Below are 23,773 nucleotides of genomic sequence, written 5' to 3'. Positions count from 1 at the left end.
TTCGCACTTGGCCTATTTCTTTTTTATTTAGAAGGGTTTTTTTTTGGTTTTCGCTCCACCTGAAAATTTTACGTCCTTATGTGGCCGGAAAAACTGTACTTGTACTGTGTAGTCTGTACTCATTCCATTTTGACAGCGCTCTTGCTGGGGGGGGGAGGGGGGGGGCTAGGGTAATATTTGCACATGGGCGCCATATGGGCTAGAGACGACCCTGCCACGTAGCCCATGTTTACACTTTTAACTTTTAAGTATACGCTTAGGTGTTCTACTTTCTAAAATATATACCTATTTACATTTTACAGTAGAGCAAACAGGCTGATAAATTAAGTGATCTTAAGTGATCATTTGGCAACAATCACAGTCAACAACGTCTAGTGATGAGTGATGACTCGACTTCTGCAACAGTCATAACTCACAAAATTCATAGCACATTAGGGACTAAACAATCGGAAATACTAAATTGTAACATTTTCCTATCAGAATGTTCGTCACAAAGGCCGCGAACCTTATCGACTTGCTAATGAGCAAGAAAATGACTTTAGTAGCAATATGGCGTTGTCTGTGTGCATACGTGCGGTGCGCAGGAGTTGCGTCGCGCGGGCTGTGACTGCTGTGAGAGTGCGTTTGTTTATTTACTTCATTAAACTCAAATTAAAATAAAAAATCAGATCGTGGACATGATGTTATGTTTATAATACTTAACGAATTAATTATGTAATGTATTAAATAATTTGAATACCTACAGCTTCAATTGCCGACCGGCAATGACGAAATAATGTTAAGTACAGTATTTTAAAGATGTTGTTGTTAAACAAAGATATTCAAGGTTAAAATCGCGATAAAAGCATTGTATTATAGTTTTTTCTTTTGGCCAATACATAAAATTGAATAAGGTGTACTTAAGTAAAATAGGGAGTTTATATTAGGTATTGTATTCAATGCGCGTTACATTTTTAACTGCATTAGGTGCATCTCAATGCTGCATTTCTATTTTTTATGTTTAAAAACTAGTACTTAGGTATACCTAACTAGCGACCCGCCCCGGCGTCGCACGGGTATAAAATATATAGCCACTGAAAAAATAATTAAAATCGATAGCCTATGATCCTTCACGTGGTCTACTTCTTATCTGTGCAAATAACATAAAAATTGCTCCAGTAGTTCGCGAGATAAAACCTTTCAAATAATTTCCCCCGTTTTTTCCACATTCTCCTATTAGTCTAAGCGTGATAAAATTATATACTTATCCTATAGCCCTCCTCAATAAATGGGCTATCTAACACTGAAAGAATTTTTCAAATCGGACCAGTAGTTCCTGAGATTAGCGCGTTCAAGTTAGCCCTTTCAAATGATTTCCCCCGTTTTTTTCCACATTTTCCTCTATTTCTTCGCTCCTATTAGTCTTAACGTGATAAAATAAAGTCTATAGCCTTCCTCGATAAATGGGCTATCTAAAACTGAAAGAATCATCAAAATCCGTTGCGTAGTTTTAAAGATTAAAGGGAACAAAGGGACGTGAGGGAAAGAAAAGCAACTTTGTTTTATAATAATATGTAGGTGTAGATGTAAAAATTATATAGTAAGCTATTTTTCTGCTACGTACTATATAGGAAAATGTGTTACATTATTAATATGTAACATTTTCCTCTGTTTTTCAGCTATCCACGCACTCCGAGCCGTCCTTGCAGAATGGCGCGAAAGTCGCGGCATTTCCCGGTGCCAAGGCGCCGTACGTCAACGAGATGAAGATCTTGAACGAGAACAGCTACGATCCGATCCCGATTTACCGGGTAATGGATAGCAACGGGGATATCATTGATAGCAGGGAGGAGCCCGATATCGATAGAGAGACGTTGATCAACATGTACAAAACCATGGTACAGATGAATCAGATGGACAAAATTTTGTACGAGTCTCAAAGGTATTCGTTTGCTGTATCTTTTTTTTTATGAAATAAGGGGGCAAACGAGCAAACGGGTCACCTGATGGAAAGCAATTTCCGTCGCCCATGGACACTCGCAGCATCAGAAAAGCTGCAAGTGCGTTGCCGGCCTTTTAAGAGGGAATAGGTTAATATAGTAAGGAAGGGAAGGGAATAGGGGAGGGAAGAGAGGGGAATAGGGTAGGGGATTGGGCCTCCGGTAAACTCACTCACTCGACGAAAGACAACGCAAGTGCTGTTTCACGCCGGTTTTCTGTGAGAACGTGGTATTTCTCCGGTCGAGCCGGCCCATTCGTGCCGAAGCATGGCTCTCCCACGTATAAATCTAGTATAATACTTATTATTTCTATTTATTATTATGGTAGATATCTCTTGGTTATAGGCAGTAGGTTAGAACTCATGCTTACCTAGGCGATTCCCACCCGGCCATACGGTAAATATACCGTATGGCCATTGGCCGCGAGGGAGCAGTTCACCCTCGAAAGGTCCAATTAAGCAACCCCTGCAGTAAGTATTATTTCCTTCAAAGACTCCACTTTGTAAAAATGCACTACCAGCTATTACCATATTATGGAAATCATACCTACGCTATTACCTAAGGTCATAAACCTTTCTCCATTACAAAGCCTTGATATGGATTACACGTGGCTAGAACTACTGAATTATTTAGTTCAAATCACCACCGGTTGTTTGAAAAAGGACGAATGCAAGTAATATCCATGTCTGTGGGGATTTTCTTTATTTATTCCTTATATCTACCCACATGGCGGTACTGATTTTCTGAAGTTGCTTTAAATTTCTAGGCAAGGTCGCATCTCCTTCTACATGACCAACTACGGCGAAGAAGGTATCCACGTGGGTAGCGCTGCTGCCCTCACTCCCAAGGACCTGGTGTATGCCCAGTACCGGGAGCTGGGGGTGCTGCTGTTCAGGGGGATGACGGTGTCGGAGCTGATCAACCAGTGCTACGGCAACCACGAGGACCCCGGCAAAGGGAGACAGATGCCCGTCCACTACGGCAGCAAGCAGCGCAATATTGTTACCATCTCCAGCCCATTAGGTCAGTAATCAGTATTCTAGACTCTAGTCATATTTATAACTAGATGACGCCCGCAACTCCGTTGCGCCTAAAAGCGTTTATCGCGAAGGAACCGTACATTTTTCCTGGACAAAAAGTATCCAATGTCCTTTCCCGGGACTAAAAGTATCTCCATGCCTTTTAGCAAAATCGGTTCAGCGGTTTGGGCGTTAAGAGGTAACTGATAGACAGACAGACAGACACATTCGCATTTATAAGGCACTGATGTAAATAGCAGTTTTGGTCAGTTAAAATTATATATTATGGCGTGTTTCATAACTATTAACTAGTTTAGCAGTTAAAACTAAGCAGTAAATTAATAAACAAAAATGAGTAATAAATAATAATGAAATGTATCATTGAAAATATTATTGAACAGGAAACTAATTAAATGAGCGGTAAAAATTAATGAATGAGCGGTTACGTGTGGGCAGTAATAAATCGGAATTTGTCAGTAAGAAATCTCATTCTAAGCATTTCTATAAGCAATGAGGTAGAAAAATATAATAAAATCGGCCAAACTCGCCCGTGAAGGGTTCCGTACCGTAAAGTAAGAAAAAAATATGTTTTCTGTATGGGGGGGCTCCCATACAAAAAACACATTTTTTACATATTTATTATGTTAATGTTATTATTTATTATTTAAGTACAAATATAATTAAGGCTGTTGTGAAAGTTTCAAGTGCCTAGCTTTTGCCATATAAGTATATTTAATTACGAGCAAAAAAGGCCAAAAATTTCAGAAGTCTAGCTATAGAGGTTCTTGAGATACAGCCTGGAGACAGACAGACGGACAGACATCGAAGTCGAAATGACATAGAATTTGCTTAATAGCTGCTAAATTATGTTCCGCCCGAACATATTTCATACCTCTCTTTACAATGAACTTGAGTTCGGGTTTCACCACTCGGTAGGTATGATCTGCCGAACTACGACGAGGTAAACTGTACTCTTTCAAAAATAGTACATTGGTTTAATGTTAATAATTTACTTTTGAATTCTACGAAAACTAAATGTTTAAAGTTTAATTTGCCCAATGTACGGCAAGTTCAAACCAATGTACTATTGAATGATGAGAAAATGAATTTGGTGGACACTACTGTATTTTTAGGTATTACACTAGATAGTAAATTACAGTGGGGTCCTCATATTGCTAAACTCGCAGATAGACTCAGTTCTGCAGCATATGCAGTCAGAAAGATTAGGGAAATTTCTGACGAAGACACTGCACGATTAGTATACTTTAGCTATTTTCACAGTAGAATGTCATATGGTATCCTTTTATGGGGAAACGCTGCCGATATTAATACTATATTTGTGCTGCAGAAGCGAGCTATACGTTCGATTTACAAAATGTCTACATTTGAATCTTTGAGAGAAAAGTTTAAAGAAATTGGTACCTATTCTGACAGTAGCTTCTCAATACATTTTAGATAATGTAATACATGTTAGAAAAAATATATGTAAATTTAAAGCCAAAGGTGACATTCATTGTAGAAACACCAGAAATAAGTACAAGCTAGATTTGCCAGTGATCAGACTTAGTAAAGTCAGTAAATCTTTTAAAGGTCAATGTATACGCCTTTTCAATAAAATCCCAGAAAACGTTAAAAATCTTTCCATTAATAAATTTAAGAAAGTAGTCAAAGAGCGTTTGTGTGCCAAAGCCTATTATAAGGTCAATGATTTCATAAATGATGGCACATCTTGGGAGTAGGATGGCTGCTTACAAGGCTACTTCTACATTATTGTACATGACTTACTATGTATGTATGTTGACATTGTATAATTTTAAGTTACAGCATTGTAAATTTTATTTTAAAAGATTAATTTTTTTACCTCACTTTTTTTTGGTAAAAAAAGTGGGCCCCGTGCGAGTTTCTTACGCCGGTTCTTCTCGCCGGGATAGTTCCCGAACCGGTGGTAGGCACCGTAGCTAATATTAACATTCTGAAAGTATTTTCTTAAAATCTACTCAGAAATAAAACATTATTTATTTATTATTTATTTATTTATAACTATTTATCGAACCGCTCAATATATTATCATAATTTTTACCACTCATTCTATACTTTTTACCGCTCATTCAGTGGACTGCTCAATTATTTTTAGAATTGACATTGTATGATGAAATAACCGACGTATAAATTTTTTATTACTGTCCATTTTTTACTGTCGCAATAATTAATCAACCGCCATAAAATTAAATAACTACTGAATATTTTTTCAACTGATCATAATAACATCTCGAATATTTAAATAACTGCTCAAAAATTAGTCCCCCTTTATAATATTAAGTACCCTAAGTATAGATTTTCGATAAAGGTGGTCAGTTGTCTTGACAGCAGAGCAGCTAAGCAGGGTTTTTTATTTTTCCTAAGACTGTGCGATGACCAATAAGGAACAATGACCAACTTTTTAATGCCTATCTGACGCATGATTCATCTCACTTGTCAGATGACGACCTCTGTGGCTCAGTGATGAGCGCGTTGGTAGCTCAAGCCGGGGGTCGCGGGTTCGAATCCCGCCGACGGAACAAAAAGTTTTCAATGTTCCCGGGTCTGGATGTGTATTAAATATGTGTATGATATAATAAAAATCTTAAATATATGTATAGTATAAAAGTATTAAATATATTTCCGTTGTCTGGTACCTGTAACACAAGTCCTTTAGGTACTTAGCACGGGGCCAGACTGACGTGGTGTGAAGCGTCCATAGATATTATTATTATTATTACAATCAGGCGATAAGCTTGAACCTTAAAAACAACATTTTTCCAACGCGGTACAGGATACTCGAATCCACAATTAAATCTAGAGCTATATCTCTAAACGACGCCATACACATGACACTAGTGCATCATCTCGAATTATATTAGCGTTACGTTCTCAATCATGATAAGAAATCCTATACAACACATGCTTGTACAAATGTACATGCCCTCGATAGCTTGTTGTTTTGTTACCAATACTTGTTTATGAGTTATTGATCGTAAAACATCGCCCCCTGCTCGATACGCCCAATATGGCTGCCGACCCCTCCGGTTGCTATGCAATTGCAGTGGAGGCAGCATCCGCGCCTGCGGCCTGCGGCTGGACCTAGGGCTTCGGGCTCCGAGCTAAAAATAGCCCTGTAATATCGACCGATTCCTAGAAATTTTCGGGACATGAACATTGAACTGTTTCTAGGCAGATAAATTTAATTTCATTATCCACACTGGACAGTAAGTATATAGATTTCTTATGTCCATGCTAACAAGACGTAATATAATAAGTAATACTTATTATAAATGCGGAATTGTCTGTTTGTCACGTTTCTAACATTCTAGAGCTCCCTCCAGAAAAAAAGGCCTAGATAGTTCCACCAACAAGTAGCTGGTTAGTGGTTACTGTAATTTTAAAAATCCTCAATATTACGAGTACCTCGACGAAATACTGCGCAATTTTTTCTGTTGACCCTGCTGTCTGATCGCGCCAGCTCAGGCTCACAATGTCATATCACATTTTTATTGCACCCAGTGCCGGTTTTAGCACTCTGTACTACCAGAGCCTTGGGCGAACTTTCTTCGGCGCCCAAGGTGCTGGTAGTGCAAAAACTTTCGTTTGCCTTCGGCGTCCCTTTTTATCCGGCGGACCGGCTGGACGGTCGCCTAGCGTCGCCGCCCTCTTACGTCCTTACTTATTGCAGCAACCCAAATGCCCCAGGCTGTAGGAGCAGCGTACGCGTTCAAGCGATCCGCTGACAGGGATAGGGTGGTGATCTGCTACTTCGGCGAGGGCGCCGCTTCGGAGGGTGACGCGCACGCCGCCCTCAACTTCGCCGCTACCCTCGAGTGCCCAGTTATTTTGTTCTGGTAAGGGATAATATTGTATATGTCGTAGACCTCTGGTTAAAATAGCCGTTCAATCAAACAGCTAGCCCTTTGACTGGACAACGCCATTCAATCACACGGCTATACATCGTTTAGCTAACTGGTTAAATGCAAGTTAAATGGCAAATTAACTAAGGTGACCGTTAGTTTAGTGTTATCCATACTAATATTATAAATGCGAAAGTATCTCTGTCTGTCTGTCTGTCTGTCTGTCTGTCTGTCTTGCTTTCACGCCAAAACTACTGAACCGATTGCAATGAAATTTTGTATACAGTTATTCTAGAGTCTGAGAAAGGACATAGGCTACATTTTGATGTGGGAAAATATCTTATTTCCATGAAAATTTCGATGAAAATGAATTCGCATTGCGCGTGGCCAGCGCTCATCCCGGGGGTCCTGGGTTCGAGTCCCGCAGGCGGAACAAAAAGTTTTCAATTTTCCTGGGTCTTGGATGTGTATTAAAATAAAATTTCAAAAATCTTAAACATATTTTATGTATAATATTATAAAAAATCCAGAAATATATCGATGGAATGAACATTTTAGTTCTAATACGATTCAACAGATGGCGTTTTATTTTTTACTTTATTGTAACATAGAACTAATCATACTTATTAGTTGGTATGTTTTTGTTTATAGTTTTTAATACGTTAGAATATGATGTTTAATCCATACTAATATTATAAATGCGAAAGTATCTCTGTCTGTCTGTCTGTCTGTCTGTCTGTCTGTCTGTCTTGCTTTCACGCCAAAACTACTGAACCGATTGCAATGAAATTTTGTATACAGTTATTCTAGAGTCTGAGAAAGGACATAGGCTACATTTTGATGTGGGAAAATATCTTATTTCCATGAAAATTTCGATGAAAATGAATTCGCATTGCGCGTGGCCAGCGCTCATCCCGGGGGTCCTGGGTTCGAGTCCCGCAGGCGGAACAAAAAGTTTTCAATTTTCCTGGGTTTTGGATGTGTATTAAAATAAAATTTCAAAAATCTTAAACATATTTTATGTATAATATTATAAAAAATCCAGAAATATATCGATGGAATGAACATTTTAGTTCTAATACGATTCAACAGATGGCGTTTTATTTTTTACTTTATTGTAACATAGAACTAATCATACTTATTAGTTAGTATGTTTTTGTTTATAGTTTTTAATACGTTAGAATATTATCTATACTAATATTATAAATGCGAAAGTATCTCTGTCTGTCTGTCTGTCTGTCTCGCTTTCACGCCAAAACTACTGAACCGATAGTAATGAAATTTTGTACACAGATAGTCTAAAGCCTGAGAAAGGACATAGGCTACTTTTTAACTGGAAAAAGGGGTTGTAAGGGGGTGAAAATGCGTAAATTTGGTCAAATTAACTTAGTTCCTAAAACTTAAAACAGACGGCGTCAAGAGTCCCCTAGATCGCGCTATTGCTTGCTCATACGTATTTCTATAAGAGGTGGTACCATATTGAGCTAGATTTTTCGATTCTTTCGATTGTTATACACGTTATTAACTAATAACTCACCTACCAACTTAGACATCAAATTCAAAAACAACAGCGCCAAAACTACTGAACCGATTGTAATGAAATTTTGTACACAGATAGTCTAAAGCTTGAGAAAGGACATAGGCTACTTTTTAACTGGAAAAAGGTGTTGTAAGGGGGTGAAAATGCGTAAATTTGGTTAAATTAACTTAGTTCCAAAAAACTCAAAACAGATGGCGCCAAGAGTCCCCTAGATCGCGCTATTGCTTGCTCATGCGTATTTCTATAAGAGGTGGTACCATGTTGAGATAGGTTTTACGATTCTTTCGATTGTTATACACGTTAATATTAACTAACTAGCTGTTGCCCGCGACTTCGTCCGCGTGGACTTTAGTTTATAGCGCGCGGTGTCAACAAAATTTGTGTCAAATTTAAAAACTTTTTAAAACCCTGGTAAGTGGTACCCCTCTTAGGGCCGCGTTACACCGGAATGGCAGCGCTGAAAGTGCTCGCCTCGCCGCTGCCATTCCGGTGTAGCGCGGCCCTTAATTAATCAAAATACCCAAAAACAGCTGTGCAGTGTGCACATAATCTATACTAATATTATAAATGCGAAAGTATCTTTGTCTGTCTGTCTGTCTGTCAGTCTCGCTTTCACGCCAAACGCCAAAAGTATCTCTGTCTGTCTGTCTGTCTGTCAGTCTCGCTTTCACGCCAAACGCCAAAACTACCGAACCGATGGTAATGAAATTTTGTATACAGATAGTCTAAAGCCTGAGAAAGGACATAGGCTACTTTTTTTACTGGAAAAAAGGGTTGTAAGGGGGTGAAAATGCGTAAATTTGTTCAAATTAAGTTAGTTCCAACAATTCATAATAGATGGCGCCGTGCGTCTTCTACATCGCGCTGACGCTTGCTCAAAAGTCTTCCTATAAGACGTGGTATCATCTTACATTTAAGTTTCGATTTTTTTCGATTGTTATATCTATTCTACTGTATTAAATAACTCAGTACTTTATCTGTGCAGTGACGTAACCTTAAATTTATCAATGATAAATAGTTTATGGGTAAAGTTGTGTAATCGGAGGGCTAAATAAGCTTTAAAATTTGGCATAAAATATAAAGTTTAATATAAAAAAATGAAATACTTATTGTGTGCACACTGCACAGCTGTATTGATTTAAGGGGTACCAGGGTTTTTTTATAAAAGCTTTTGACACCAATTTTGTTGACATCGCGCGCTATAAAGTACTATAAACTGAAGTCCACGCGGACGAAGTCGCGGGCAACAGCTAGTTATTAAATACACAAGCGCAATGATAACAAGCAGAATAAATTGTATTCTAACTCGTTTTGAACACAATTGCAATAAATACCTTGGTGATGCATTTCATAATCCCGTAATCTCGAATATTTGTTTAAATTTTGATTCACTCTTATCTGCCCCCATAATTTCTGTCACTTTAATAACACTTGTAACGTACATTTACGAAAAATATCATAATACAATCACAAAACACCGGCTAGTTGACGCCATATTGTAAACAATTATTTTTAACAAAAAATTAAAACCGACTTCCAAGGTAAAAACAATAATAATATGAACTAAAAAGTATTAAATAACTCTTACTCTATAATAGTGCCTTTTTCAGAATTCGTCTAAATCTCAACTATTTCTGTATGTAGGAATTTGTAAATAAAATATTTGGAACGTGATTATTAGTTTTATTTTAGCACATGAGGTTTTACAATTATACAGAAGCGCAAGAGCGGCAAAAGAACAAGAGAAAGGGTGACATCTAGTTGACAGATGACAGCTGTCAGAAATACAGAACTAGGGTTGCGTTCCATTTCCAATACCCACCCCAGAACGCAATCCCATATTTGATACACAATAACAATGTTTATCTACAGTTGTCCCCTTAGTCAATATATCTGAAGTATTTTCCATACCCTTTACATAACAAAACTTTAATTTTAAATTACTGACATGTTCTTTCAGAAAATGATATCTAATATCAATATGTTTGGATCTAGGTAGATAACAATCGTTTGCAGTCAGTTTAATTGCACTTTGATTATCACTGTAAATAACTAGAGTCTGTTTACACTGTGCTCCGAGTTCACCCTGTAGCTGTTGTAGCCATAGAGCTTCTTGAGCTGCAGACGACATAGCCATATATTCGGCCTCTGCCGTAGACAATGCCACTGTCTGTTGCTTGCGCGAACACCATGACACAGCACCTCCCTGCAACATGAAAACATACCCCGTGCACGATTTTCGGTCTTGGGCATCACTTGCCCAATCTGCATCACAGTAGCCCGTGATTTTACTCGGGCCGTGCTTGGTATAGGTCAGTTTATAATGTTTTGTGCCTTGTAAATATCTTAGCACTCGTTTTACTGCTGCCCAGTGCTCAGATGTTGGCTCTTTATTGTATCTACTTAGCGTGTTCACCGCATATGCAATATCTGGCCGAGTAGCTTGAGCTACATAGAGTAAACATCCAATTACATGCTGATATGGGCAGTCATATGGCTCTTTATTATTCACATCAAACTTCAGCCCAACTTCTATAGGTGTTTTTACAGCTTTACACTCTGTCATGTTAAATCTTGACAATATTTCTGTAATGTATTTCTCCTGATCCAACATAAATGTGCCTTTACTTCTCGATATATTTAATCCAATACACTGTTGTGCTTCGCCCAAATCTTTCATATTTAATTTTTTACATAAATTACTTTTTAACTCTGTAGTTAACGTTGGCAAAGAACTAAATATAATCAGGTCATCGACCCATATAGCAATAAATATTCTTCTTTTGTCATCATAATAAACACAGGGATCAGTTTTTGATTTCTTAATTCCCATCTCTTCCAATACTTTGCTAAGCTTGATATTCCATAGTCTGCTCGCCTGTCTGAGCCCATAGATGGACTTAAGCAAACAGCATACCTGCTTTCCTTTAGCATAGCCCTCTGGCTGTAACATATATATGTCAGTGTCTATTTTTCCTTGCAGAAAGGCAGATACAGCATCCATTTGATGGACCTGTAAATCATACTGTGCCGCCAGGGCAAACAAATAACGTATAGAAGTATACCTGACAACTGGAGAGTAAATTTCGTGGTAGTCTATGCCTCTCTTTTGTGCATAGCCTTTAATTACAAGTCTCGCCTTGTATCGGGTGATATCTCCATGTTGATTGGTTTTAGTCTTAAAAACCCACTTGCATGGCAATGCCCTTTTTCCTGTTGGCAAGTCGACAAGCTTCCATGTTTCATTATCTATTAAAGAATTGTATTCTTCATCCATTGCTTTTCTCCATTCTCCAGCTTCCGGTGAAGATAAAGCTTCCTCCACACTTTGTGGATCTGAAACATTCATATATAAGCATAACAATCCCTTTTCTTGTTGCATATTCCTATTACGTGGTCTGAGGGTAATGTTGCTAAACTGTTGGTCTAGCTCTGGTAAACTACGGGGAGGATGATAACTATCGTCATGCTCACCGGTATCCGTTTCATACTCTCCTGAGCATTCATCTTCACTCACCGATTTTTCTAACTGAGGATCATGCGAGTGAACTTCCAACTTGGCTGACTCATTATCCATAGGGTTAGCTGTAACAGTACATTCCTTAAGTTCATTAGTATTTTCAAAGAAAATAACATCCCTACTCTTTACGACCTGATGAGTTGTTGGATTCATAACTCGGTAGCCTTTAGTATTTTCGCAATAGCCTACAAAAATCATCTGCATTGCCTTTTTGTCCCATTTTAATCGTTTCTGCTTTGGTACATGTACCATTACCTTAGAACCAAATATTCTCAAATGACTCAGGTTTGGTTCCTTTCCTGACCATAATTTATATGGTGTAGCGTCTTCTAAAACTCTAGTAGGTGAACGATTTACTAAATATGCAGCAGTGGCTATGGCTTCTGCCCATATTGGTTTATCTAAGTTCGCATAAAACATCATACATCTAGCCTTTTCTACCAATGTCCTATTCATGCGTTCAGCGAGGCCATTTTGCTGCGGGGTGTACGGAGTGGAGGTCTGGTGGATGATACCACATTTTGCCAAATAATTTTCAAAATTTGAATTACAGTACTCTTTGCCGTTATCGGTTCTGATGGCCTTGATCTTATCATTCAATTGTTTTTCTACTTTACTTTTAAAATCCTTAAAGACTTCTAAAACATTGAGTTTATCTTTCATGAAATAGATAAAGACCATTCTAGAGTAGTCATCTATAAAGGAAATAAAATATTTCATACCTCCATATGAAGTATTCTCCATTGGACCACATAAGTCAGAGTGTATAACTTCCAATGGCTTGGATGCTCTGGTACCTGAGTGCTTGAATACCAATCTTGTTTGTTTCCCTTCGAGACAAGAATGACACTGGATATCCTCATGAAGCTCTTGTGATATTTTCACTCCCTCCGTACACTCAGGTAATTTTTTAAGTGCTGAAACATTTAAATGTGCCATCCGAAGATGCCATAAATTAATACTGTTTTCATTTACCTTGTTAGCAGCCCAACACGCAGTTTCATTCACTTCTGAGTATGTATTCAGAATATACAATTTATTAAATAAAGTTGCAGAGCACAATGTTTTCCCATTTTCATTTTCAATATTACAGCCATATGCATGGAAAGTCACCTTGTATCCAGCTTTTGTGATAGTGCTAACTGACATCAAATTTGCTGCCAAACCAGGAACATAAAGAACATTTTTTAGTTGAATCTTATTATGTTGTGAAACATTAATACTGATGTCTCCAACACACTCCACTGACAATGGCTCTCGGTTTGCCACTGTAACTGTCTTGACTATTGGCTTTCGCACATTGCACAACCATTCCTTGTTGCTACACATATGCATGGAAGCGCCCGAGTCGATGTACCATTTCTTATTTGATTTGCTATCAAACACTGAGAAAGCAGCTATAAAACTCTCTTGTTCCTTGTTATCTTTGGGTTGAGTTCTCTTCGGTTTCTTGCAGAACTTTGCCAAATGTCCATATCCATTGCAGCTGAAACATCGGGGACCTTTACTCTTTATGGGTGGCTTAGATTTGCTGTTATATGTCTTATCTTTTTTGTTATTTTTAGGGTCAAGGTAAAAAGCACTGTTTGAATCCTCTAACTTAACTTCTTGTAATAATTTTGTTTTGATAAAATCTGCTCCAATTTTAACTCCAGAATTTTCCAACCCCATTATCATTGGTCTGTACTCGTCGGGTAAACCAGCTAACATCAACGTGCCGAGCCACTCGTCGTTAACTTCAAATCCTATATTTCTAAGTTTGTGTGCTGCATTCATTATCCTGCTCACATACTCTTCAATTCCATTACTAGATTCAAGTGAAGTATTTATCAATTCTTTCAACAAGCTAACTCTTCTTGTCAACCCGTTATCATCGAAGGCTTTATGCAAATTTCTCCAAACCTCTTTGGCTGTCTTACACTCCTGAACATGGACGTAGTTTTGAGTGTTGATAAGCAGGATTATTTTGGATCTGGCCTGAATATCTTTTGCTGGGTCGACTGTAGTGCCCTCGCTTGGTTCTATGCAGCTCCATAAGCCCTCATGCTCCAGATATGTTTTAACACAGAATTTCCAAGTTGTGAAATTGTCTCGGCCGTTCAACTTTTCGAGATTAAACATATTTGAGCTCGACATTTGGGTTTCTTGCAATACAGCGTATACTACGTTGCAATTTTTCTCCAACAATCTAACCTCAATGCGCCACAGCTCACCACGCGGTAGGTAAAACTTCCGGAATCACGTACTTTTCCACGGATATTTTATTTTTCGGCGAACCACGCTCTGCTACCATGTAGGAATTTGTAAATAAAATATTTGGAACGTGATTATTAGTTTTATTTTAGCACATGAGGTTTTACAATTATACAGAAGCGCAAGAGCGGCAAAAGAACAAGAGAAAGGGTGACATCTAGTTGACAGATGACAGCTGTCAGAAATACAGAACTAGGGTTGCGTTCCATTTCCAATACTGTACCTACATACTTACTACAGTCTTCATTATTTGAAGTCGGTACCAGCTAATTTTATCGTGAGTTCAGTGGTAGGTACCGAAATCAAAGTAATGAAGACTGTAGTATGTACAGAAATAGTGGAGATTTAGACGAATTCTGAAAAAGGCACTGTTATAGAGTAAGAGTTATTTAATACATTTTAGTTCATATTATTATTGTTTTTACCTTGGAATTCGGTTTTAATTTTTTGTTAAAAATAATAATTTCACTCATTTTAGTTATCTACAAGATAAGGCTTTATGCGTAAATAACCACTACGAATGTTAACTATTCACATTATGTTACTGTAAGCGAAATTGTGGAAAATGCTTGCAGTTATCTAAGCGATGCTGCATTTTAAAAACTTTTATCTTTAAAGGTTCAGGAGTTCTGTTCAGTGCCTTTTTGGACCAAGAGACACCTTTGTATGAACTTTCTCTTATTCGTAACACATGTTTAAGTTACAAGAAACAACATTTTAACCACTGAGTCTTTTGAGAAATTTCAAGGATTTCCCTCGATTGCTCATAGATCCCATCATCAGCTCACTACTTTCGTAATTATTATACAAAATCAAGATTACATCCTATACAACAACATAAGAATTTTGAAAATCGGTCCACAAACAGCGAAATAATCATCAAAAACATCTGCTTCGATGCAAAATATCACGAAAAGCATCAATAATTGTGTCATAATGTGATGACCCATGGCATAATTATGATTTTGATGATGATGATCAAATAAATTGATGTGTTGGCTAAAAGCTTTCAGTTGTTTAAACAACGCCGAGATCCCCGAACCTGTATCTATAAGGATTCAAAAGTTCTGTTGGGTTCCTTCGGATCCAGGATATAACCTGGTGCGAAATCTTACTTTTTGGTAGCATTTACCTCGAATGCTTCAGAAAAAATTGAAATCACTATATGTTTCCATACAAATTTCAAGGAGTCCCCTCGATTCATCTAGGATCCCATCATCAGATCACCACTTTTGTGAACATGGTACCAAATTCGAGTTAAACCCTATACAACACAAAAAGAATTTTGAAAATCGGATCACAAATGGCTGAGTTACAGCTGAACGTATAACCTCCTCCTTTTTGGAAGTCGGTAAAAAGGCACCTAGCTCCGCGGTGGTGAGCGCTGAACGAATTAAATCAAACGGCTGCTTTTGAATCAACTGTAGTGTTGAATGTTTTGAGCGACTGAAATATTCAATTAAAAAGCTAGACGTGTGATTGAATGGCGTTGTTTAGTCAAACGGCTAGCTGCTTGATTGAACGGCTATTTTACCAGTTGGCTGCGACATATCGATCACGAAATGGTAAGCGATTATCGATTCTTGGTGATGTTGAAGTATCGTAGGACCTATTAAGAAAGTTTACCGCGTATCTACAACAGACGATGGCAAGCTATACAAATAGTCGCTAACAATAACGTATCATCATTTGTTGTGGCTGCTGTCGTACGGCAAATCCTCGGTCAAGTGCCAAACGAGGCACTTAGGTATCCTTTGACCTAGGATTTGTTATAACACGTGGCAACTGGCAGCTCGCTCAATACCCATCTAATAAGACGTAGTAGTATGCGTGACAAGCGTCCATATTATACATATACACTAACGATAAATTTAATAAGTATATACTACAGTATACATAATAACTTTCTGAATTAAAGTAGAAACAACGGCTACGCGATTTCCACACCCAGTCGGGAACAGTACCGCGGGGACGGTATAGCGGCGCGGGGCCCGGCGCTCGGCCTCCACACCATCAGGGTCGACGGCACTGACGCGCTGGCGGTGTATAACGCCACCGCCCGGGCGAGGGAACTGGCGCTGCAGAACAAGCCCGTGCTGATTGAGGCTATGTCGTACAGGTAAGAGAAATATTTCTGCACACACACAATATAACATTAACATAATGTTGATACATTATACGATCTGCAAATCTTCAAGAAGAGAGCGTTTTCCTTCTTAAGAGGCCGGCAAGCAGCAAGTGGCAACACACCTGCGTGGGCGACGGTACTTGCTTTCCATTACCCGTTTGCTCGTTTGCCTCCTTATTTTATAAAAAAAAATGTCTACAAAGTTGATACAGGCTACAGTGGAAATTTAGGCGTAATTAAGACCCCTTAGATCCTTCAAAAATATAAATGTGGAAATCATGAATTTAGCACACAAGGCTTAACGGCTGACGCGCAACATTTTTACGAAATTCCTATGCAACGGCAGTGCCGTAAATAGGGCGGTGCCACCGGTGCCCAGGCAAAGGGCGTAGACTCTGGGGGGGCGCAAAAATGGCCATACCAGGCAGGAGTATTATTTTTTCGGTTTGCTCCCTTTAATAGTTCCCGCTGCACCCCTAGAGCACGATTCCAACAGTAAAATAGACCTATACATTGCTTTGGGTAATATAATATCTAAAAAAGCAAGTGCGCAGTTGTAAAACCTCGCACAGGGCGCAAAAAAGACTGTTTACGGCACTGTGCAACGGCTCATGATTTTCGACTTTGCCGCTGATTTTTTAAAATAAAATAAGGGGGCAAACGAGCAAACGGGTCACCTGATGGAAAGCAACTTCTGTCGTCCATGGACACTCGCAGCATCAGAAGAGCTGCAGGTGCGTTGCCGGCCTTTTAAGAGGGAATAGGGTAATAGGGGAGGGTAGAGATGGGAAGGGAAGAGAAGGGAATAGGGGAGGGTAGGGAAGGGAATAGGGGAGGGTAGGGAAGGGAATAGGGTAGGGGATTGGGCCTCCGGTAAACTCACTCACTCGGCGAAACACAGCGTAAGCGCTGTTTCACGCCGGTTTTCTGTGAGCCCGTGGTATTTCTCCGGTCGAGCCGGCCCATTCGTGCCGAAGCATAGCTCTCCCACGTCAAAAATTAATTGATTGATTCAGCAAAGCAATATTATACCCTCGACCATAAGCTATATCTACCTATCCATAATATCCTGCTATAAGCGAGATTTGCCAGGGAAAGCATTTGCTGTACGAGACGCTTGGCCAGAGCGTGAATATGCCATCGCGACGGAACAGAAAGAAGCGTGCAGGATATTTAATATCCTTGCTGAAGCAGACGGATCCGGATGAGGTGCCGGCTTTTGTGGCGAAAAAACTGCACAAGATGCCGCCCGTGACGCTGGACCACGTCGACGTCGTCACCCTCTTAAAGGACATAAGATTCCTGAAAGAAGAGTTGGCCAAAGTTCGAGGTAGACTGCAGACATCGGAGTCTACGATCAGCGATCTACGCAATGAATTATCACAATTAAAGAGTGGTAATTCAATATGTAGGTCACCTGATGCCGCGTTCGTCACCCGCCGATGTGGTGCGCAGGCAGACGTTTAGCCCGTTAGCACTTTCAGACGGGTCAACACACCGCCGCCGCCGCTGCTGCCCCCGCCGCCCGCTCCTCGCCTGCAACGGAGCCGCGGCCGAACTACGCAAGTGTCGCCGCTTGCCCCCTGCCATCTCCCCCGCGTTCCAAAAACAAAGGGAAAAAGGAGGCCCCTGCAAAGGAGTGTCCTCCCTCCGAAAAGGACCGAAACCGAGAGGAAGAAGAAGAAACCCGTCGTCCGCAACCATCGCGGCACCGCACCCGAAGGACCCGAGCAGCTGTTGCGGCGTGAGACTCCCGCGACGCCGCTGTACGTGTCCAGGCTGCACTGGTCCACGACGGTCGAGCAGATCGTGGACTACATCAGGAGCAAGACCCTCTTCGTCTTGAGGGTCGAGCGCTTGGAGTCCCGCCACAAAGTGAATTTTAGCTCCTTTGTGGTGAGTGAGGAGTTCTGGCCGATTGGAGTCGTCTACAGGAGGTTCCGAGGACGACTTCCGAACACGTCGCAGACAATACGTGTTTAGTGTTTTAGTGTTAGTGTTTTAGTATAATTGTAGTCTATAAGGTAGTTATAATATGGACCAAGATGCCTGAGTTAAATAAATAAATAAATAAAATAAATAAATAAAAAAAATAAAAAAATAAACATAAGAATTAGGAAGACCGTAAGAAAATTTTAAATACATACAATATTCTGTAAGTAAATACCTTCATAATTTCTAGAGTTGGTCACCACTCTACTTCCGACGACAGCACTGCCTACCGACCGCTAGAGGAAATACAGCAATGGTCCAAAGACGAGAATTCCATACAGAAGCTAAGGCTATATTTGGAAAGAAAAGGTAATTAGTTTTTTCCAATAACCCACCCTTTACTGATTTTTGGCCAAACATACGTTCACGTTCCAAAGTCCAAACAAAACTAATTAGCACACATTCGGCATTGTGCACAGCCTCCGAGTCGCATTATTCCCGCCAATTTGAAATCAGGGTAATAAATTGGACACTTTGAATTAAATCGTATTCAATATATTTTTCAGGATTATGGTCGGAAGAAGCTGAGAAGGCGGCGGCGAAGGACGCTCGAGATCTGGTGATGAGGACCATGCAAAATGCCGAGAAGAAGAAAAAACCACACTGGAAGGAAATGCTTGAAGACGTTTATTACGACATGCCGCCACATATACAGTGAGTACTGAGTACACACATTAGCGGCGTAAGGGGGGGGGGGGGGGGGGGTAGGCGAGGCCTAGGGGTCAGTTAACATTAACATTACGGTTTTAAAGTACCCGTATAACCACCCATTTTCCTATCGTTGAAGAAGATGGTTAAGCACTTTTACCAAATGGTGATGCCAAACATATAATTGTAATGTCTAAGGCTATATTTATATGTATATAGTCAGTACTTCTCCATAGACCCCGACTCCCGAGTACCTATAGGTATTTCGTAATGATTGGTTATACCACGATGAAATGATAGGTTAAATTTTGTGTACTTCCACATTTATGCAATAAATCATTATTATTATAGGAAAACTTTTTTTTTTTCAGGAAACAAATGAAGCAAATGGAGGAGCATTTAAAGAAATACGGCGACAAATACCCGATGGATCAGTATCAGAACGAATAAATAGTTATTTTTATTAAATTTTAGTAAAATATAATAAGTATACTTAATCCGACTAAGGCCCGAATCGACCAAACTTGAAGTTACACGAGTATAACTATCATGAGAATAATTTTACTCCTTTAACCGATTCAATGCGGCGCACCCTTTTGAAGACTTTCAGTCGTGGCGGCATACAATTTTCCCGTGACACGTGAGCCGTGTCATACGCCATAGGAGTAGATGACACGGCTACCGTGTCATCCGCCACGTTCAAAAAGCTTTATGTTTTTTTTGGTTTTTACATAGTATTACAAGCGGTATTAACTTAATTTATTTAATTGAACCCAAACTATTGTTGTTGACGGAAGGATACGTTGTTTTAAGTTGATTTCGAGTAGTTTTACTAAGTGTAAACCTGAAAATAGCAGGTAAGCGATTTTTTTATTCAGATGTTGCAAACCTTTTGTAGGTTTCAAAGTTAGAACAATGAGTACCTAACTATATTAAATAGATCTGGGTTTGAAAAGTAAATACGTTCGTAGATAAATTTAAAGAAGTTCGTAGTTAATATTTTTTATCCGACTTCCAAAAAAGAGGAGGTTATACGTTTGGCTGTGGATAATATTTTTATGTGTGTTCGACGATTACCCCGCTGTTTGTGAACGGATTTTCAAAATTTTTCTTTTGTTGTATAGGGTATTTGTTCCGATTGATCCGGTTCCGAGTTGGTACCATGTTCACAAAAGTGGTGATCTGATGATGGGAACCATGAAGACTCCCAATATTACTTCTTTATTTTCTTAAAAGTTTACTATTAAAAAGCCCGGCCGCACATTATCCGAATTTATTATCAGCAAAAGTCGGACGCTCATACATTTTGACACGTCAGAATTCTGATAGTATGCGGGGTCCACAACAAAATGTATGAACAGAGTACGTTCGGCGGGCGTCCGAATTTTAGTGATCAGAAATTTTGGATAATGTACGGTGGGCTAAAAAGGAGACAGCACCTACTTTTTTCAATTCACAGAATATTCAGAGAGGAAGCTTATAAGCTTGTATTGCGTAGAAAATTTAGATGGTTTTGTTCAGAGCAGAACCTTCTAAAGTGTAATTTGAGGGAGATACAATCGCTTTTTAAATGACACGGCTCACGTGTCATACGCCACACGTTAATAACCCATAAGACGCGGCTGCCGTATAATCCGCAATGAATCCACCTTTTAAAAAAGGTTGACGGCCGCTACTTTTTTCAATTCACAGAATATTCAGAGGCGAAGCCTATAGGCTTGTTCTACGCGGAAAATTAAGATGATTTTGTTCAGAGTAGAACCTTCTAAATTTGAGGGAGATACAATCGTTTTTCAAATGACACGGCTCCCGTGTCATACGCCACACGTTAAAAACGTGTATGACACGGCTACCGTGTCATCCGCACTGAATCGGTTAATTTACTCCAGGGTATTATCGTTTGCATTTTACCAAGTTACCATAGAGGAAAATAATACACGGGGCACAAGTTACTCAAAGACTATGAAATAAAATGTCAATTATAGTTCACAATGACACCGACCGTGACAGTTGAACCCTGTTGTGCAACTATTCTCAGTTTAATATTTACTCCCGTGTAATTACCTCATTCTTGGATTAGAAGTTGGAAAAACGCAAAACTAGCTTACTCTTAGATTAAGAGACAGTTATACTCGAGTAAAATTTTACTCCTTTGGTCGAATCCGCCCTAAAAGCCCTTTACCTGTTGAGTAAATATATTCATGAGTTATTTTATATTATGCAACAGACTTATGAATCAGTTTCAAAATTATTCTGAAGTCTGAACTGAAGTTCCCATAGGTAATAACAACTCAAACTGCTGCACTCAGAGACTTCATAAATCATAATGAGTAAACCATTGAGGTACTATATACTGGAGAGAGCCTTATATCGGTGTATAAGCGTCAAAAGCGTGTAATGTTATGTCCTACTTACTAGGACATAACAAAGGAGTCGGTCGGCATATTTCTTGTAATAAAGGTTTTTAGTGAATATTTAATGCTAGATATTGTTGAGTTTTGTGGTTCCGCTAAATAATAAACCATAAGAATGGCCAAAGAATGCCTCAAACACGTGGATTTAACATTAAATACGTAAGTTTTGAACAACGTTTTTTGGGCTTTTTAATCGGTATTTTTGTAAGCTAAAAAGATAATTTATAAGTTTATTAATCCCTTATTCGTGCTATTGGCATTAGGGCTAAAAATGTCACATCAATTAATAATTTTACTATAAAAATTGCATAGCTTTTTACGTGTGTTTACGGATTCTCATCACTTGAACTATAGTAAATCGATATCATGAACTAATTGACTTTCTTTCCTGTATCATAAAGTGCTTCGGAATAATCGACAAATAGAAATATTCAAGAAAATAAACGCACACTACTTGTATGAAAATAAGCACAAAATGGCCACGCGATGACGGGCTAAGACTACATCTATACTATAATACTTAATCTATGGATTAAACTTTAATCAAGTAGGTAAACGAAGAGTTGAACAGATAATGTATGGGGCTTTTATCTGCATTTAAGTAATTACAATAAAATTAATTAATACTTATTCAAGTAAAACTTTATTAGGTACCTACTTATCTACATGCTCACGGGATGCACTTGATCGAGTAATTAATTTATTGGCATGCGCAATAAACAGCGATGGCCAGACTATCAATAATTATTATATGAACTCCTATCTCTATCAACGTCCTGATTAAAGGTGGCCTGGAATCAATACGGCCATGGCAACCATAGCCGCCATCTTTTAATAATTTCCGTTCCCGGGAGAGCCCGGGAACACGTCACGAATCACGATTCACGAAGGATACGGTAGTAACTAGTATGGTACTGAGTGTGTTGTATGTACCTACACGAGCCACGACTGTGCCTTTTATCAGGGCACATATTCTGCTGCTAGCTGATACAAAAAAAAAATGTATGTTCAGAAAATTTCAGAGAAACGAACATTTCTTTTAGGCTGGTGGCTGGCTGCATACACACGTTATCAGTATTCGTTTTTCGTAATCGGAAATTCGAATGCATGTAAATTGTAATGCAGGCTCGTGCACAAGTTCGTCTTTTTAACCGACTTCCAAAAAGGAGGAGGTTATATGTTCAGCTGTTTTTTTTTACAAACGGAACGAATTCCGCATTATAGCTACGTTTCAAGTGCAAGTGGGCACGTTCGTGTATGAAAAAAACGTTTGCGCTAGTCTCACGGAATTCCAAATCGTCATTCCCCAATAATTATTATTGTAATAACTAGGTAATCGAATACGGAAAAGTTCCGGGAAAACGTGTGTATGCGGTAAGCCATAAATTTTTAATGAAAAAAAAATAACTGTCAATTTCAAGTGTTAAAAGTCAAATGTCAATGTCAAAAAAAATGTGTGTCCTTAAACTTTACAGTTTAATGCCGAGTGCGAAACCCTCGGCGAACCGCAAAATTTAAGTCGAAAGTTCGAAACTCGAAACCTCACCAGACGTCTTGATAACCAATAAAATCTCGTCAAATCGCTCTGTCTAGTATACTGTTCGATATTATAATTTATACTATAGTTTCGAAACATACTCTATGTCAAAACCCCCCGCGTTCCAGATGACGTTAAAAACGCTCACGCTCAAGACCGTAGTTTTTCCCGTTCCACTAGCATGTGAGCGTCAGTGATACAAACCCAAGTGGAACGGTTTATGGAGCGTTTTGAGAAAAGTTTAAAAAAAGAACTATATTTTTTTTTATACATAAGTACTTACATTGAACAGAACTTGGATATTCATCCTTTTCTTCAAGTCGTAAATAAAAGTAATTGTTTATACTTAGTTACATTTATTTTACAAATAAAATACATAATTATTTGTTTCGTTTTTAGTATTACATTTTTTTTACTGAAGTAATCATATTATTTTAATATAGTTAAACTTTTATTTTATTTCAGTTTCCACATTGAATCATATTTTAATAACAAAACCAAATACTTTGAATATTGACTATTGTCACATAAACGTTACGTAACAATACCGCGTAATGCTAAGTCAAGTACGAGTAAGTCAACAGGTACAGGAGAAATGAAAATTAGTAATAAATTTTATAAGAAATCATTTGACCTTTCATTTAAAACAATTTCTTTTCCAATCAAAATATTTTATTAAATGTTATTTAATATAATATGTATTTCAATTAAAATATTATTTGTAATGAAATAATATGATGCTTTTTTGTCTCTACTCTCTCTTCAAAACTTTCCGAACATGGCTTTCGCGATATATTACATTAAAATTAAAAAAATCACTAGAACGCCAGCTTTGACCCATCTTCGTCGAGGGTCGTTTTGA

General features: G+C 38.6%; 1 protein-coding gene across 2 annotated transcripts; it reads left to right on the top strand.

The window, feature by feature from the left end:
- The first annotated feature begins 495 nt into the window (after window positions 1-495).
- LOC121734002 (2-oxoisovalerate dehydrogenase subunit alpha, mitochondrial) lies at window positions 496-19,428 on the top strand. 2 transcript variants are annotated; one of them, XM_042124413.1, is made up of 8 exons: window positions 496-618; window positions 1,659-1,921; window positions 2,746-3,002; window positions 6,708-6,873; window positions 16,111-16,311; window positions 18,503-18,621; window positions 18,819-18,966; window positions 19,332-19,428. In XM_042124413.1, the coding sequence occupies exons 1-8, from the start codon at window positions 550-552 to the stop codon at window positions 19,408-19,410; spliced, it is 1,302 nt and encodes a 433-aa protein (XP_041980347.1). In that variant the 5' UTR covers window positions 496-549; the 3' UTR covers window positions 19,411-19,428. The 2 variants fall into 2 exon arrangements, with proteins under 2 accessions (XP_041980347.1, XP_041980348.1); XM_042124414.1 differs by having other exon boundaries at window positions 551-613; window positions 1,662-1,921.
- The last annotated feature ends 4,345 nt before the right edge of the window (window positions 19,429-23,773 follow it).

This window comes from Aricia agestis, chromosome 14 (assembly GCF_905147365.1).
Source record: "Aricia agestis chromosome 14, ilAriAges1.1, whole genome shotgun sequence".
Classification (NCBI taxonomy): Eukaryota; Metazoa; Arthropoda; class Insecta; order Lepidoptera; family Lycaenidae; genus Aricia; species Aricia agestis.
This window is presented reverse-complemented; position numbering and strand designations above follow the sequence as displayed.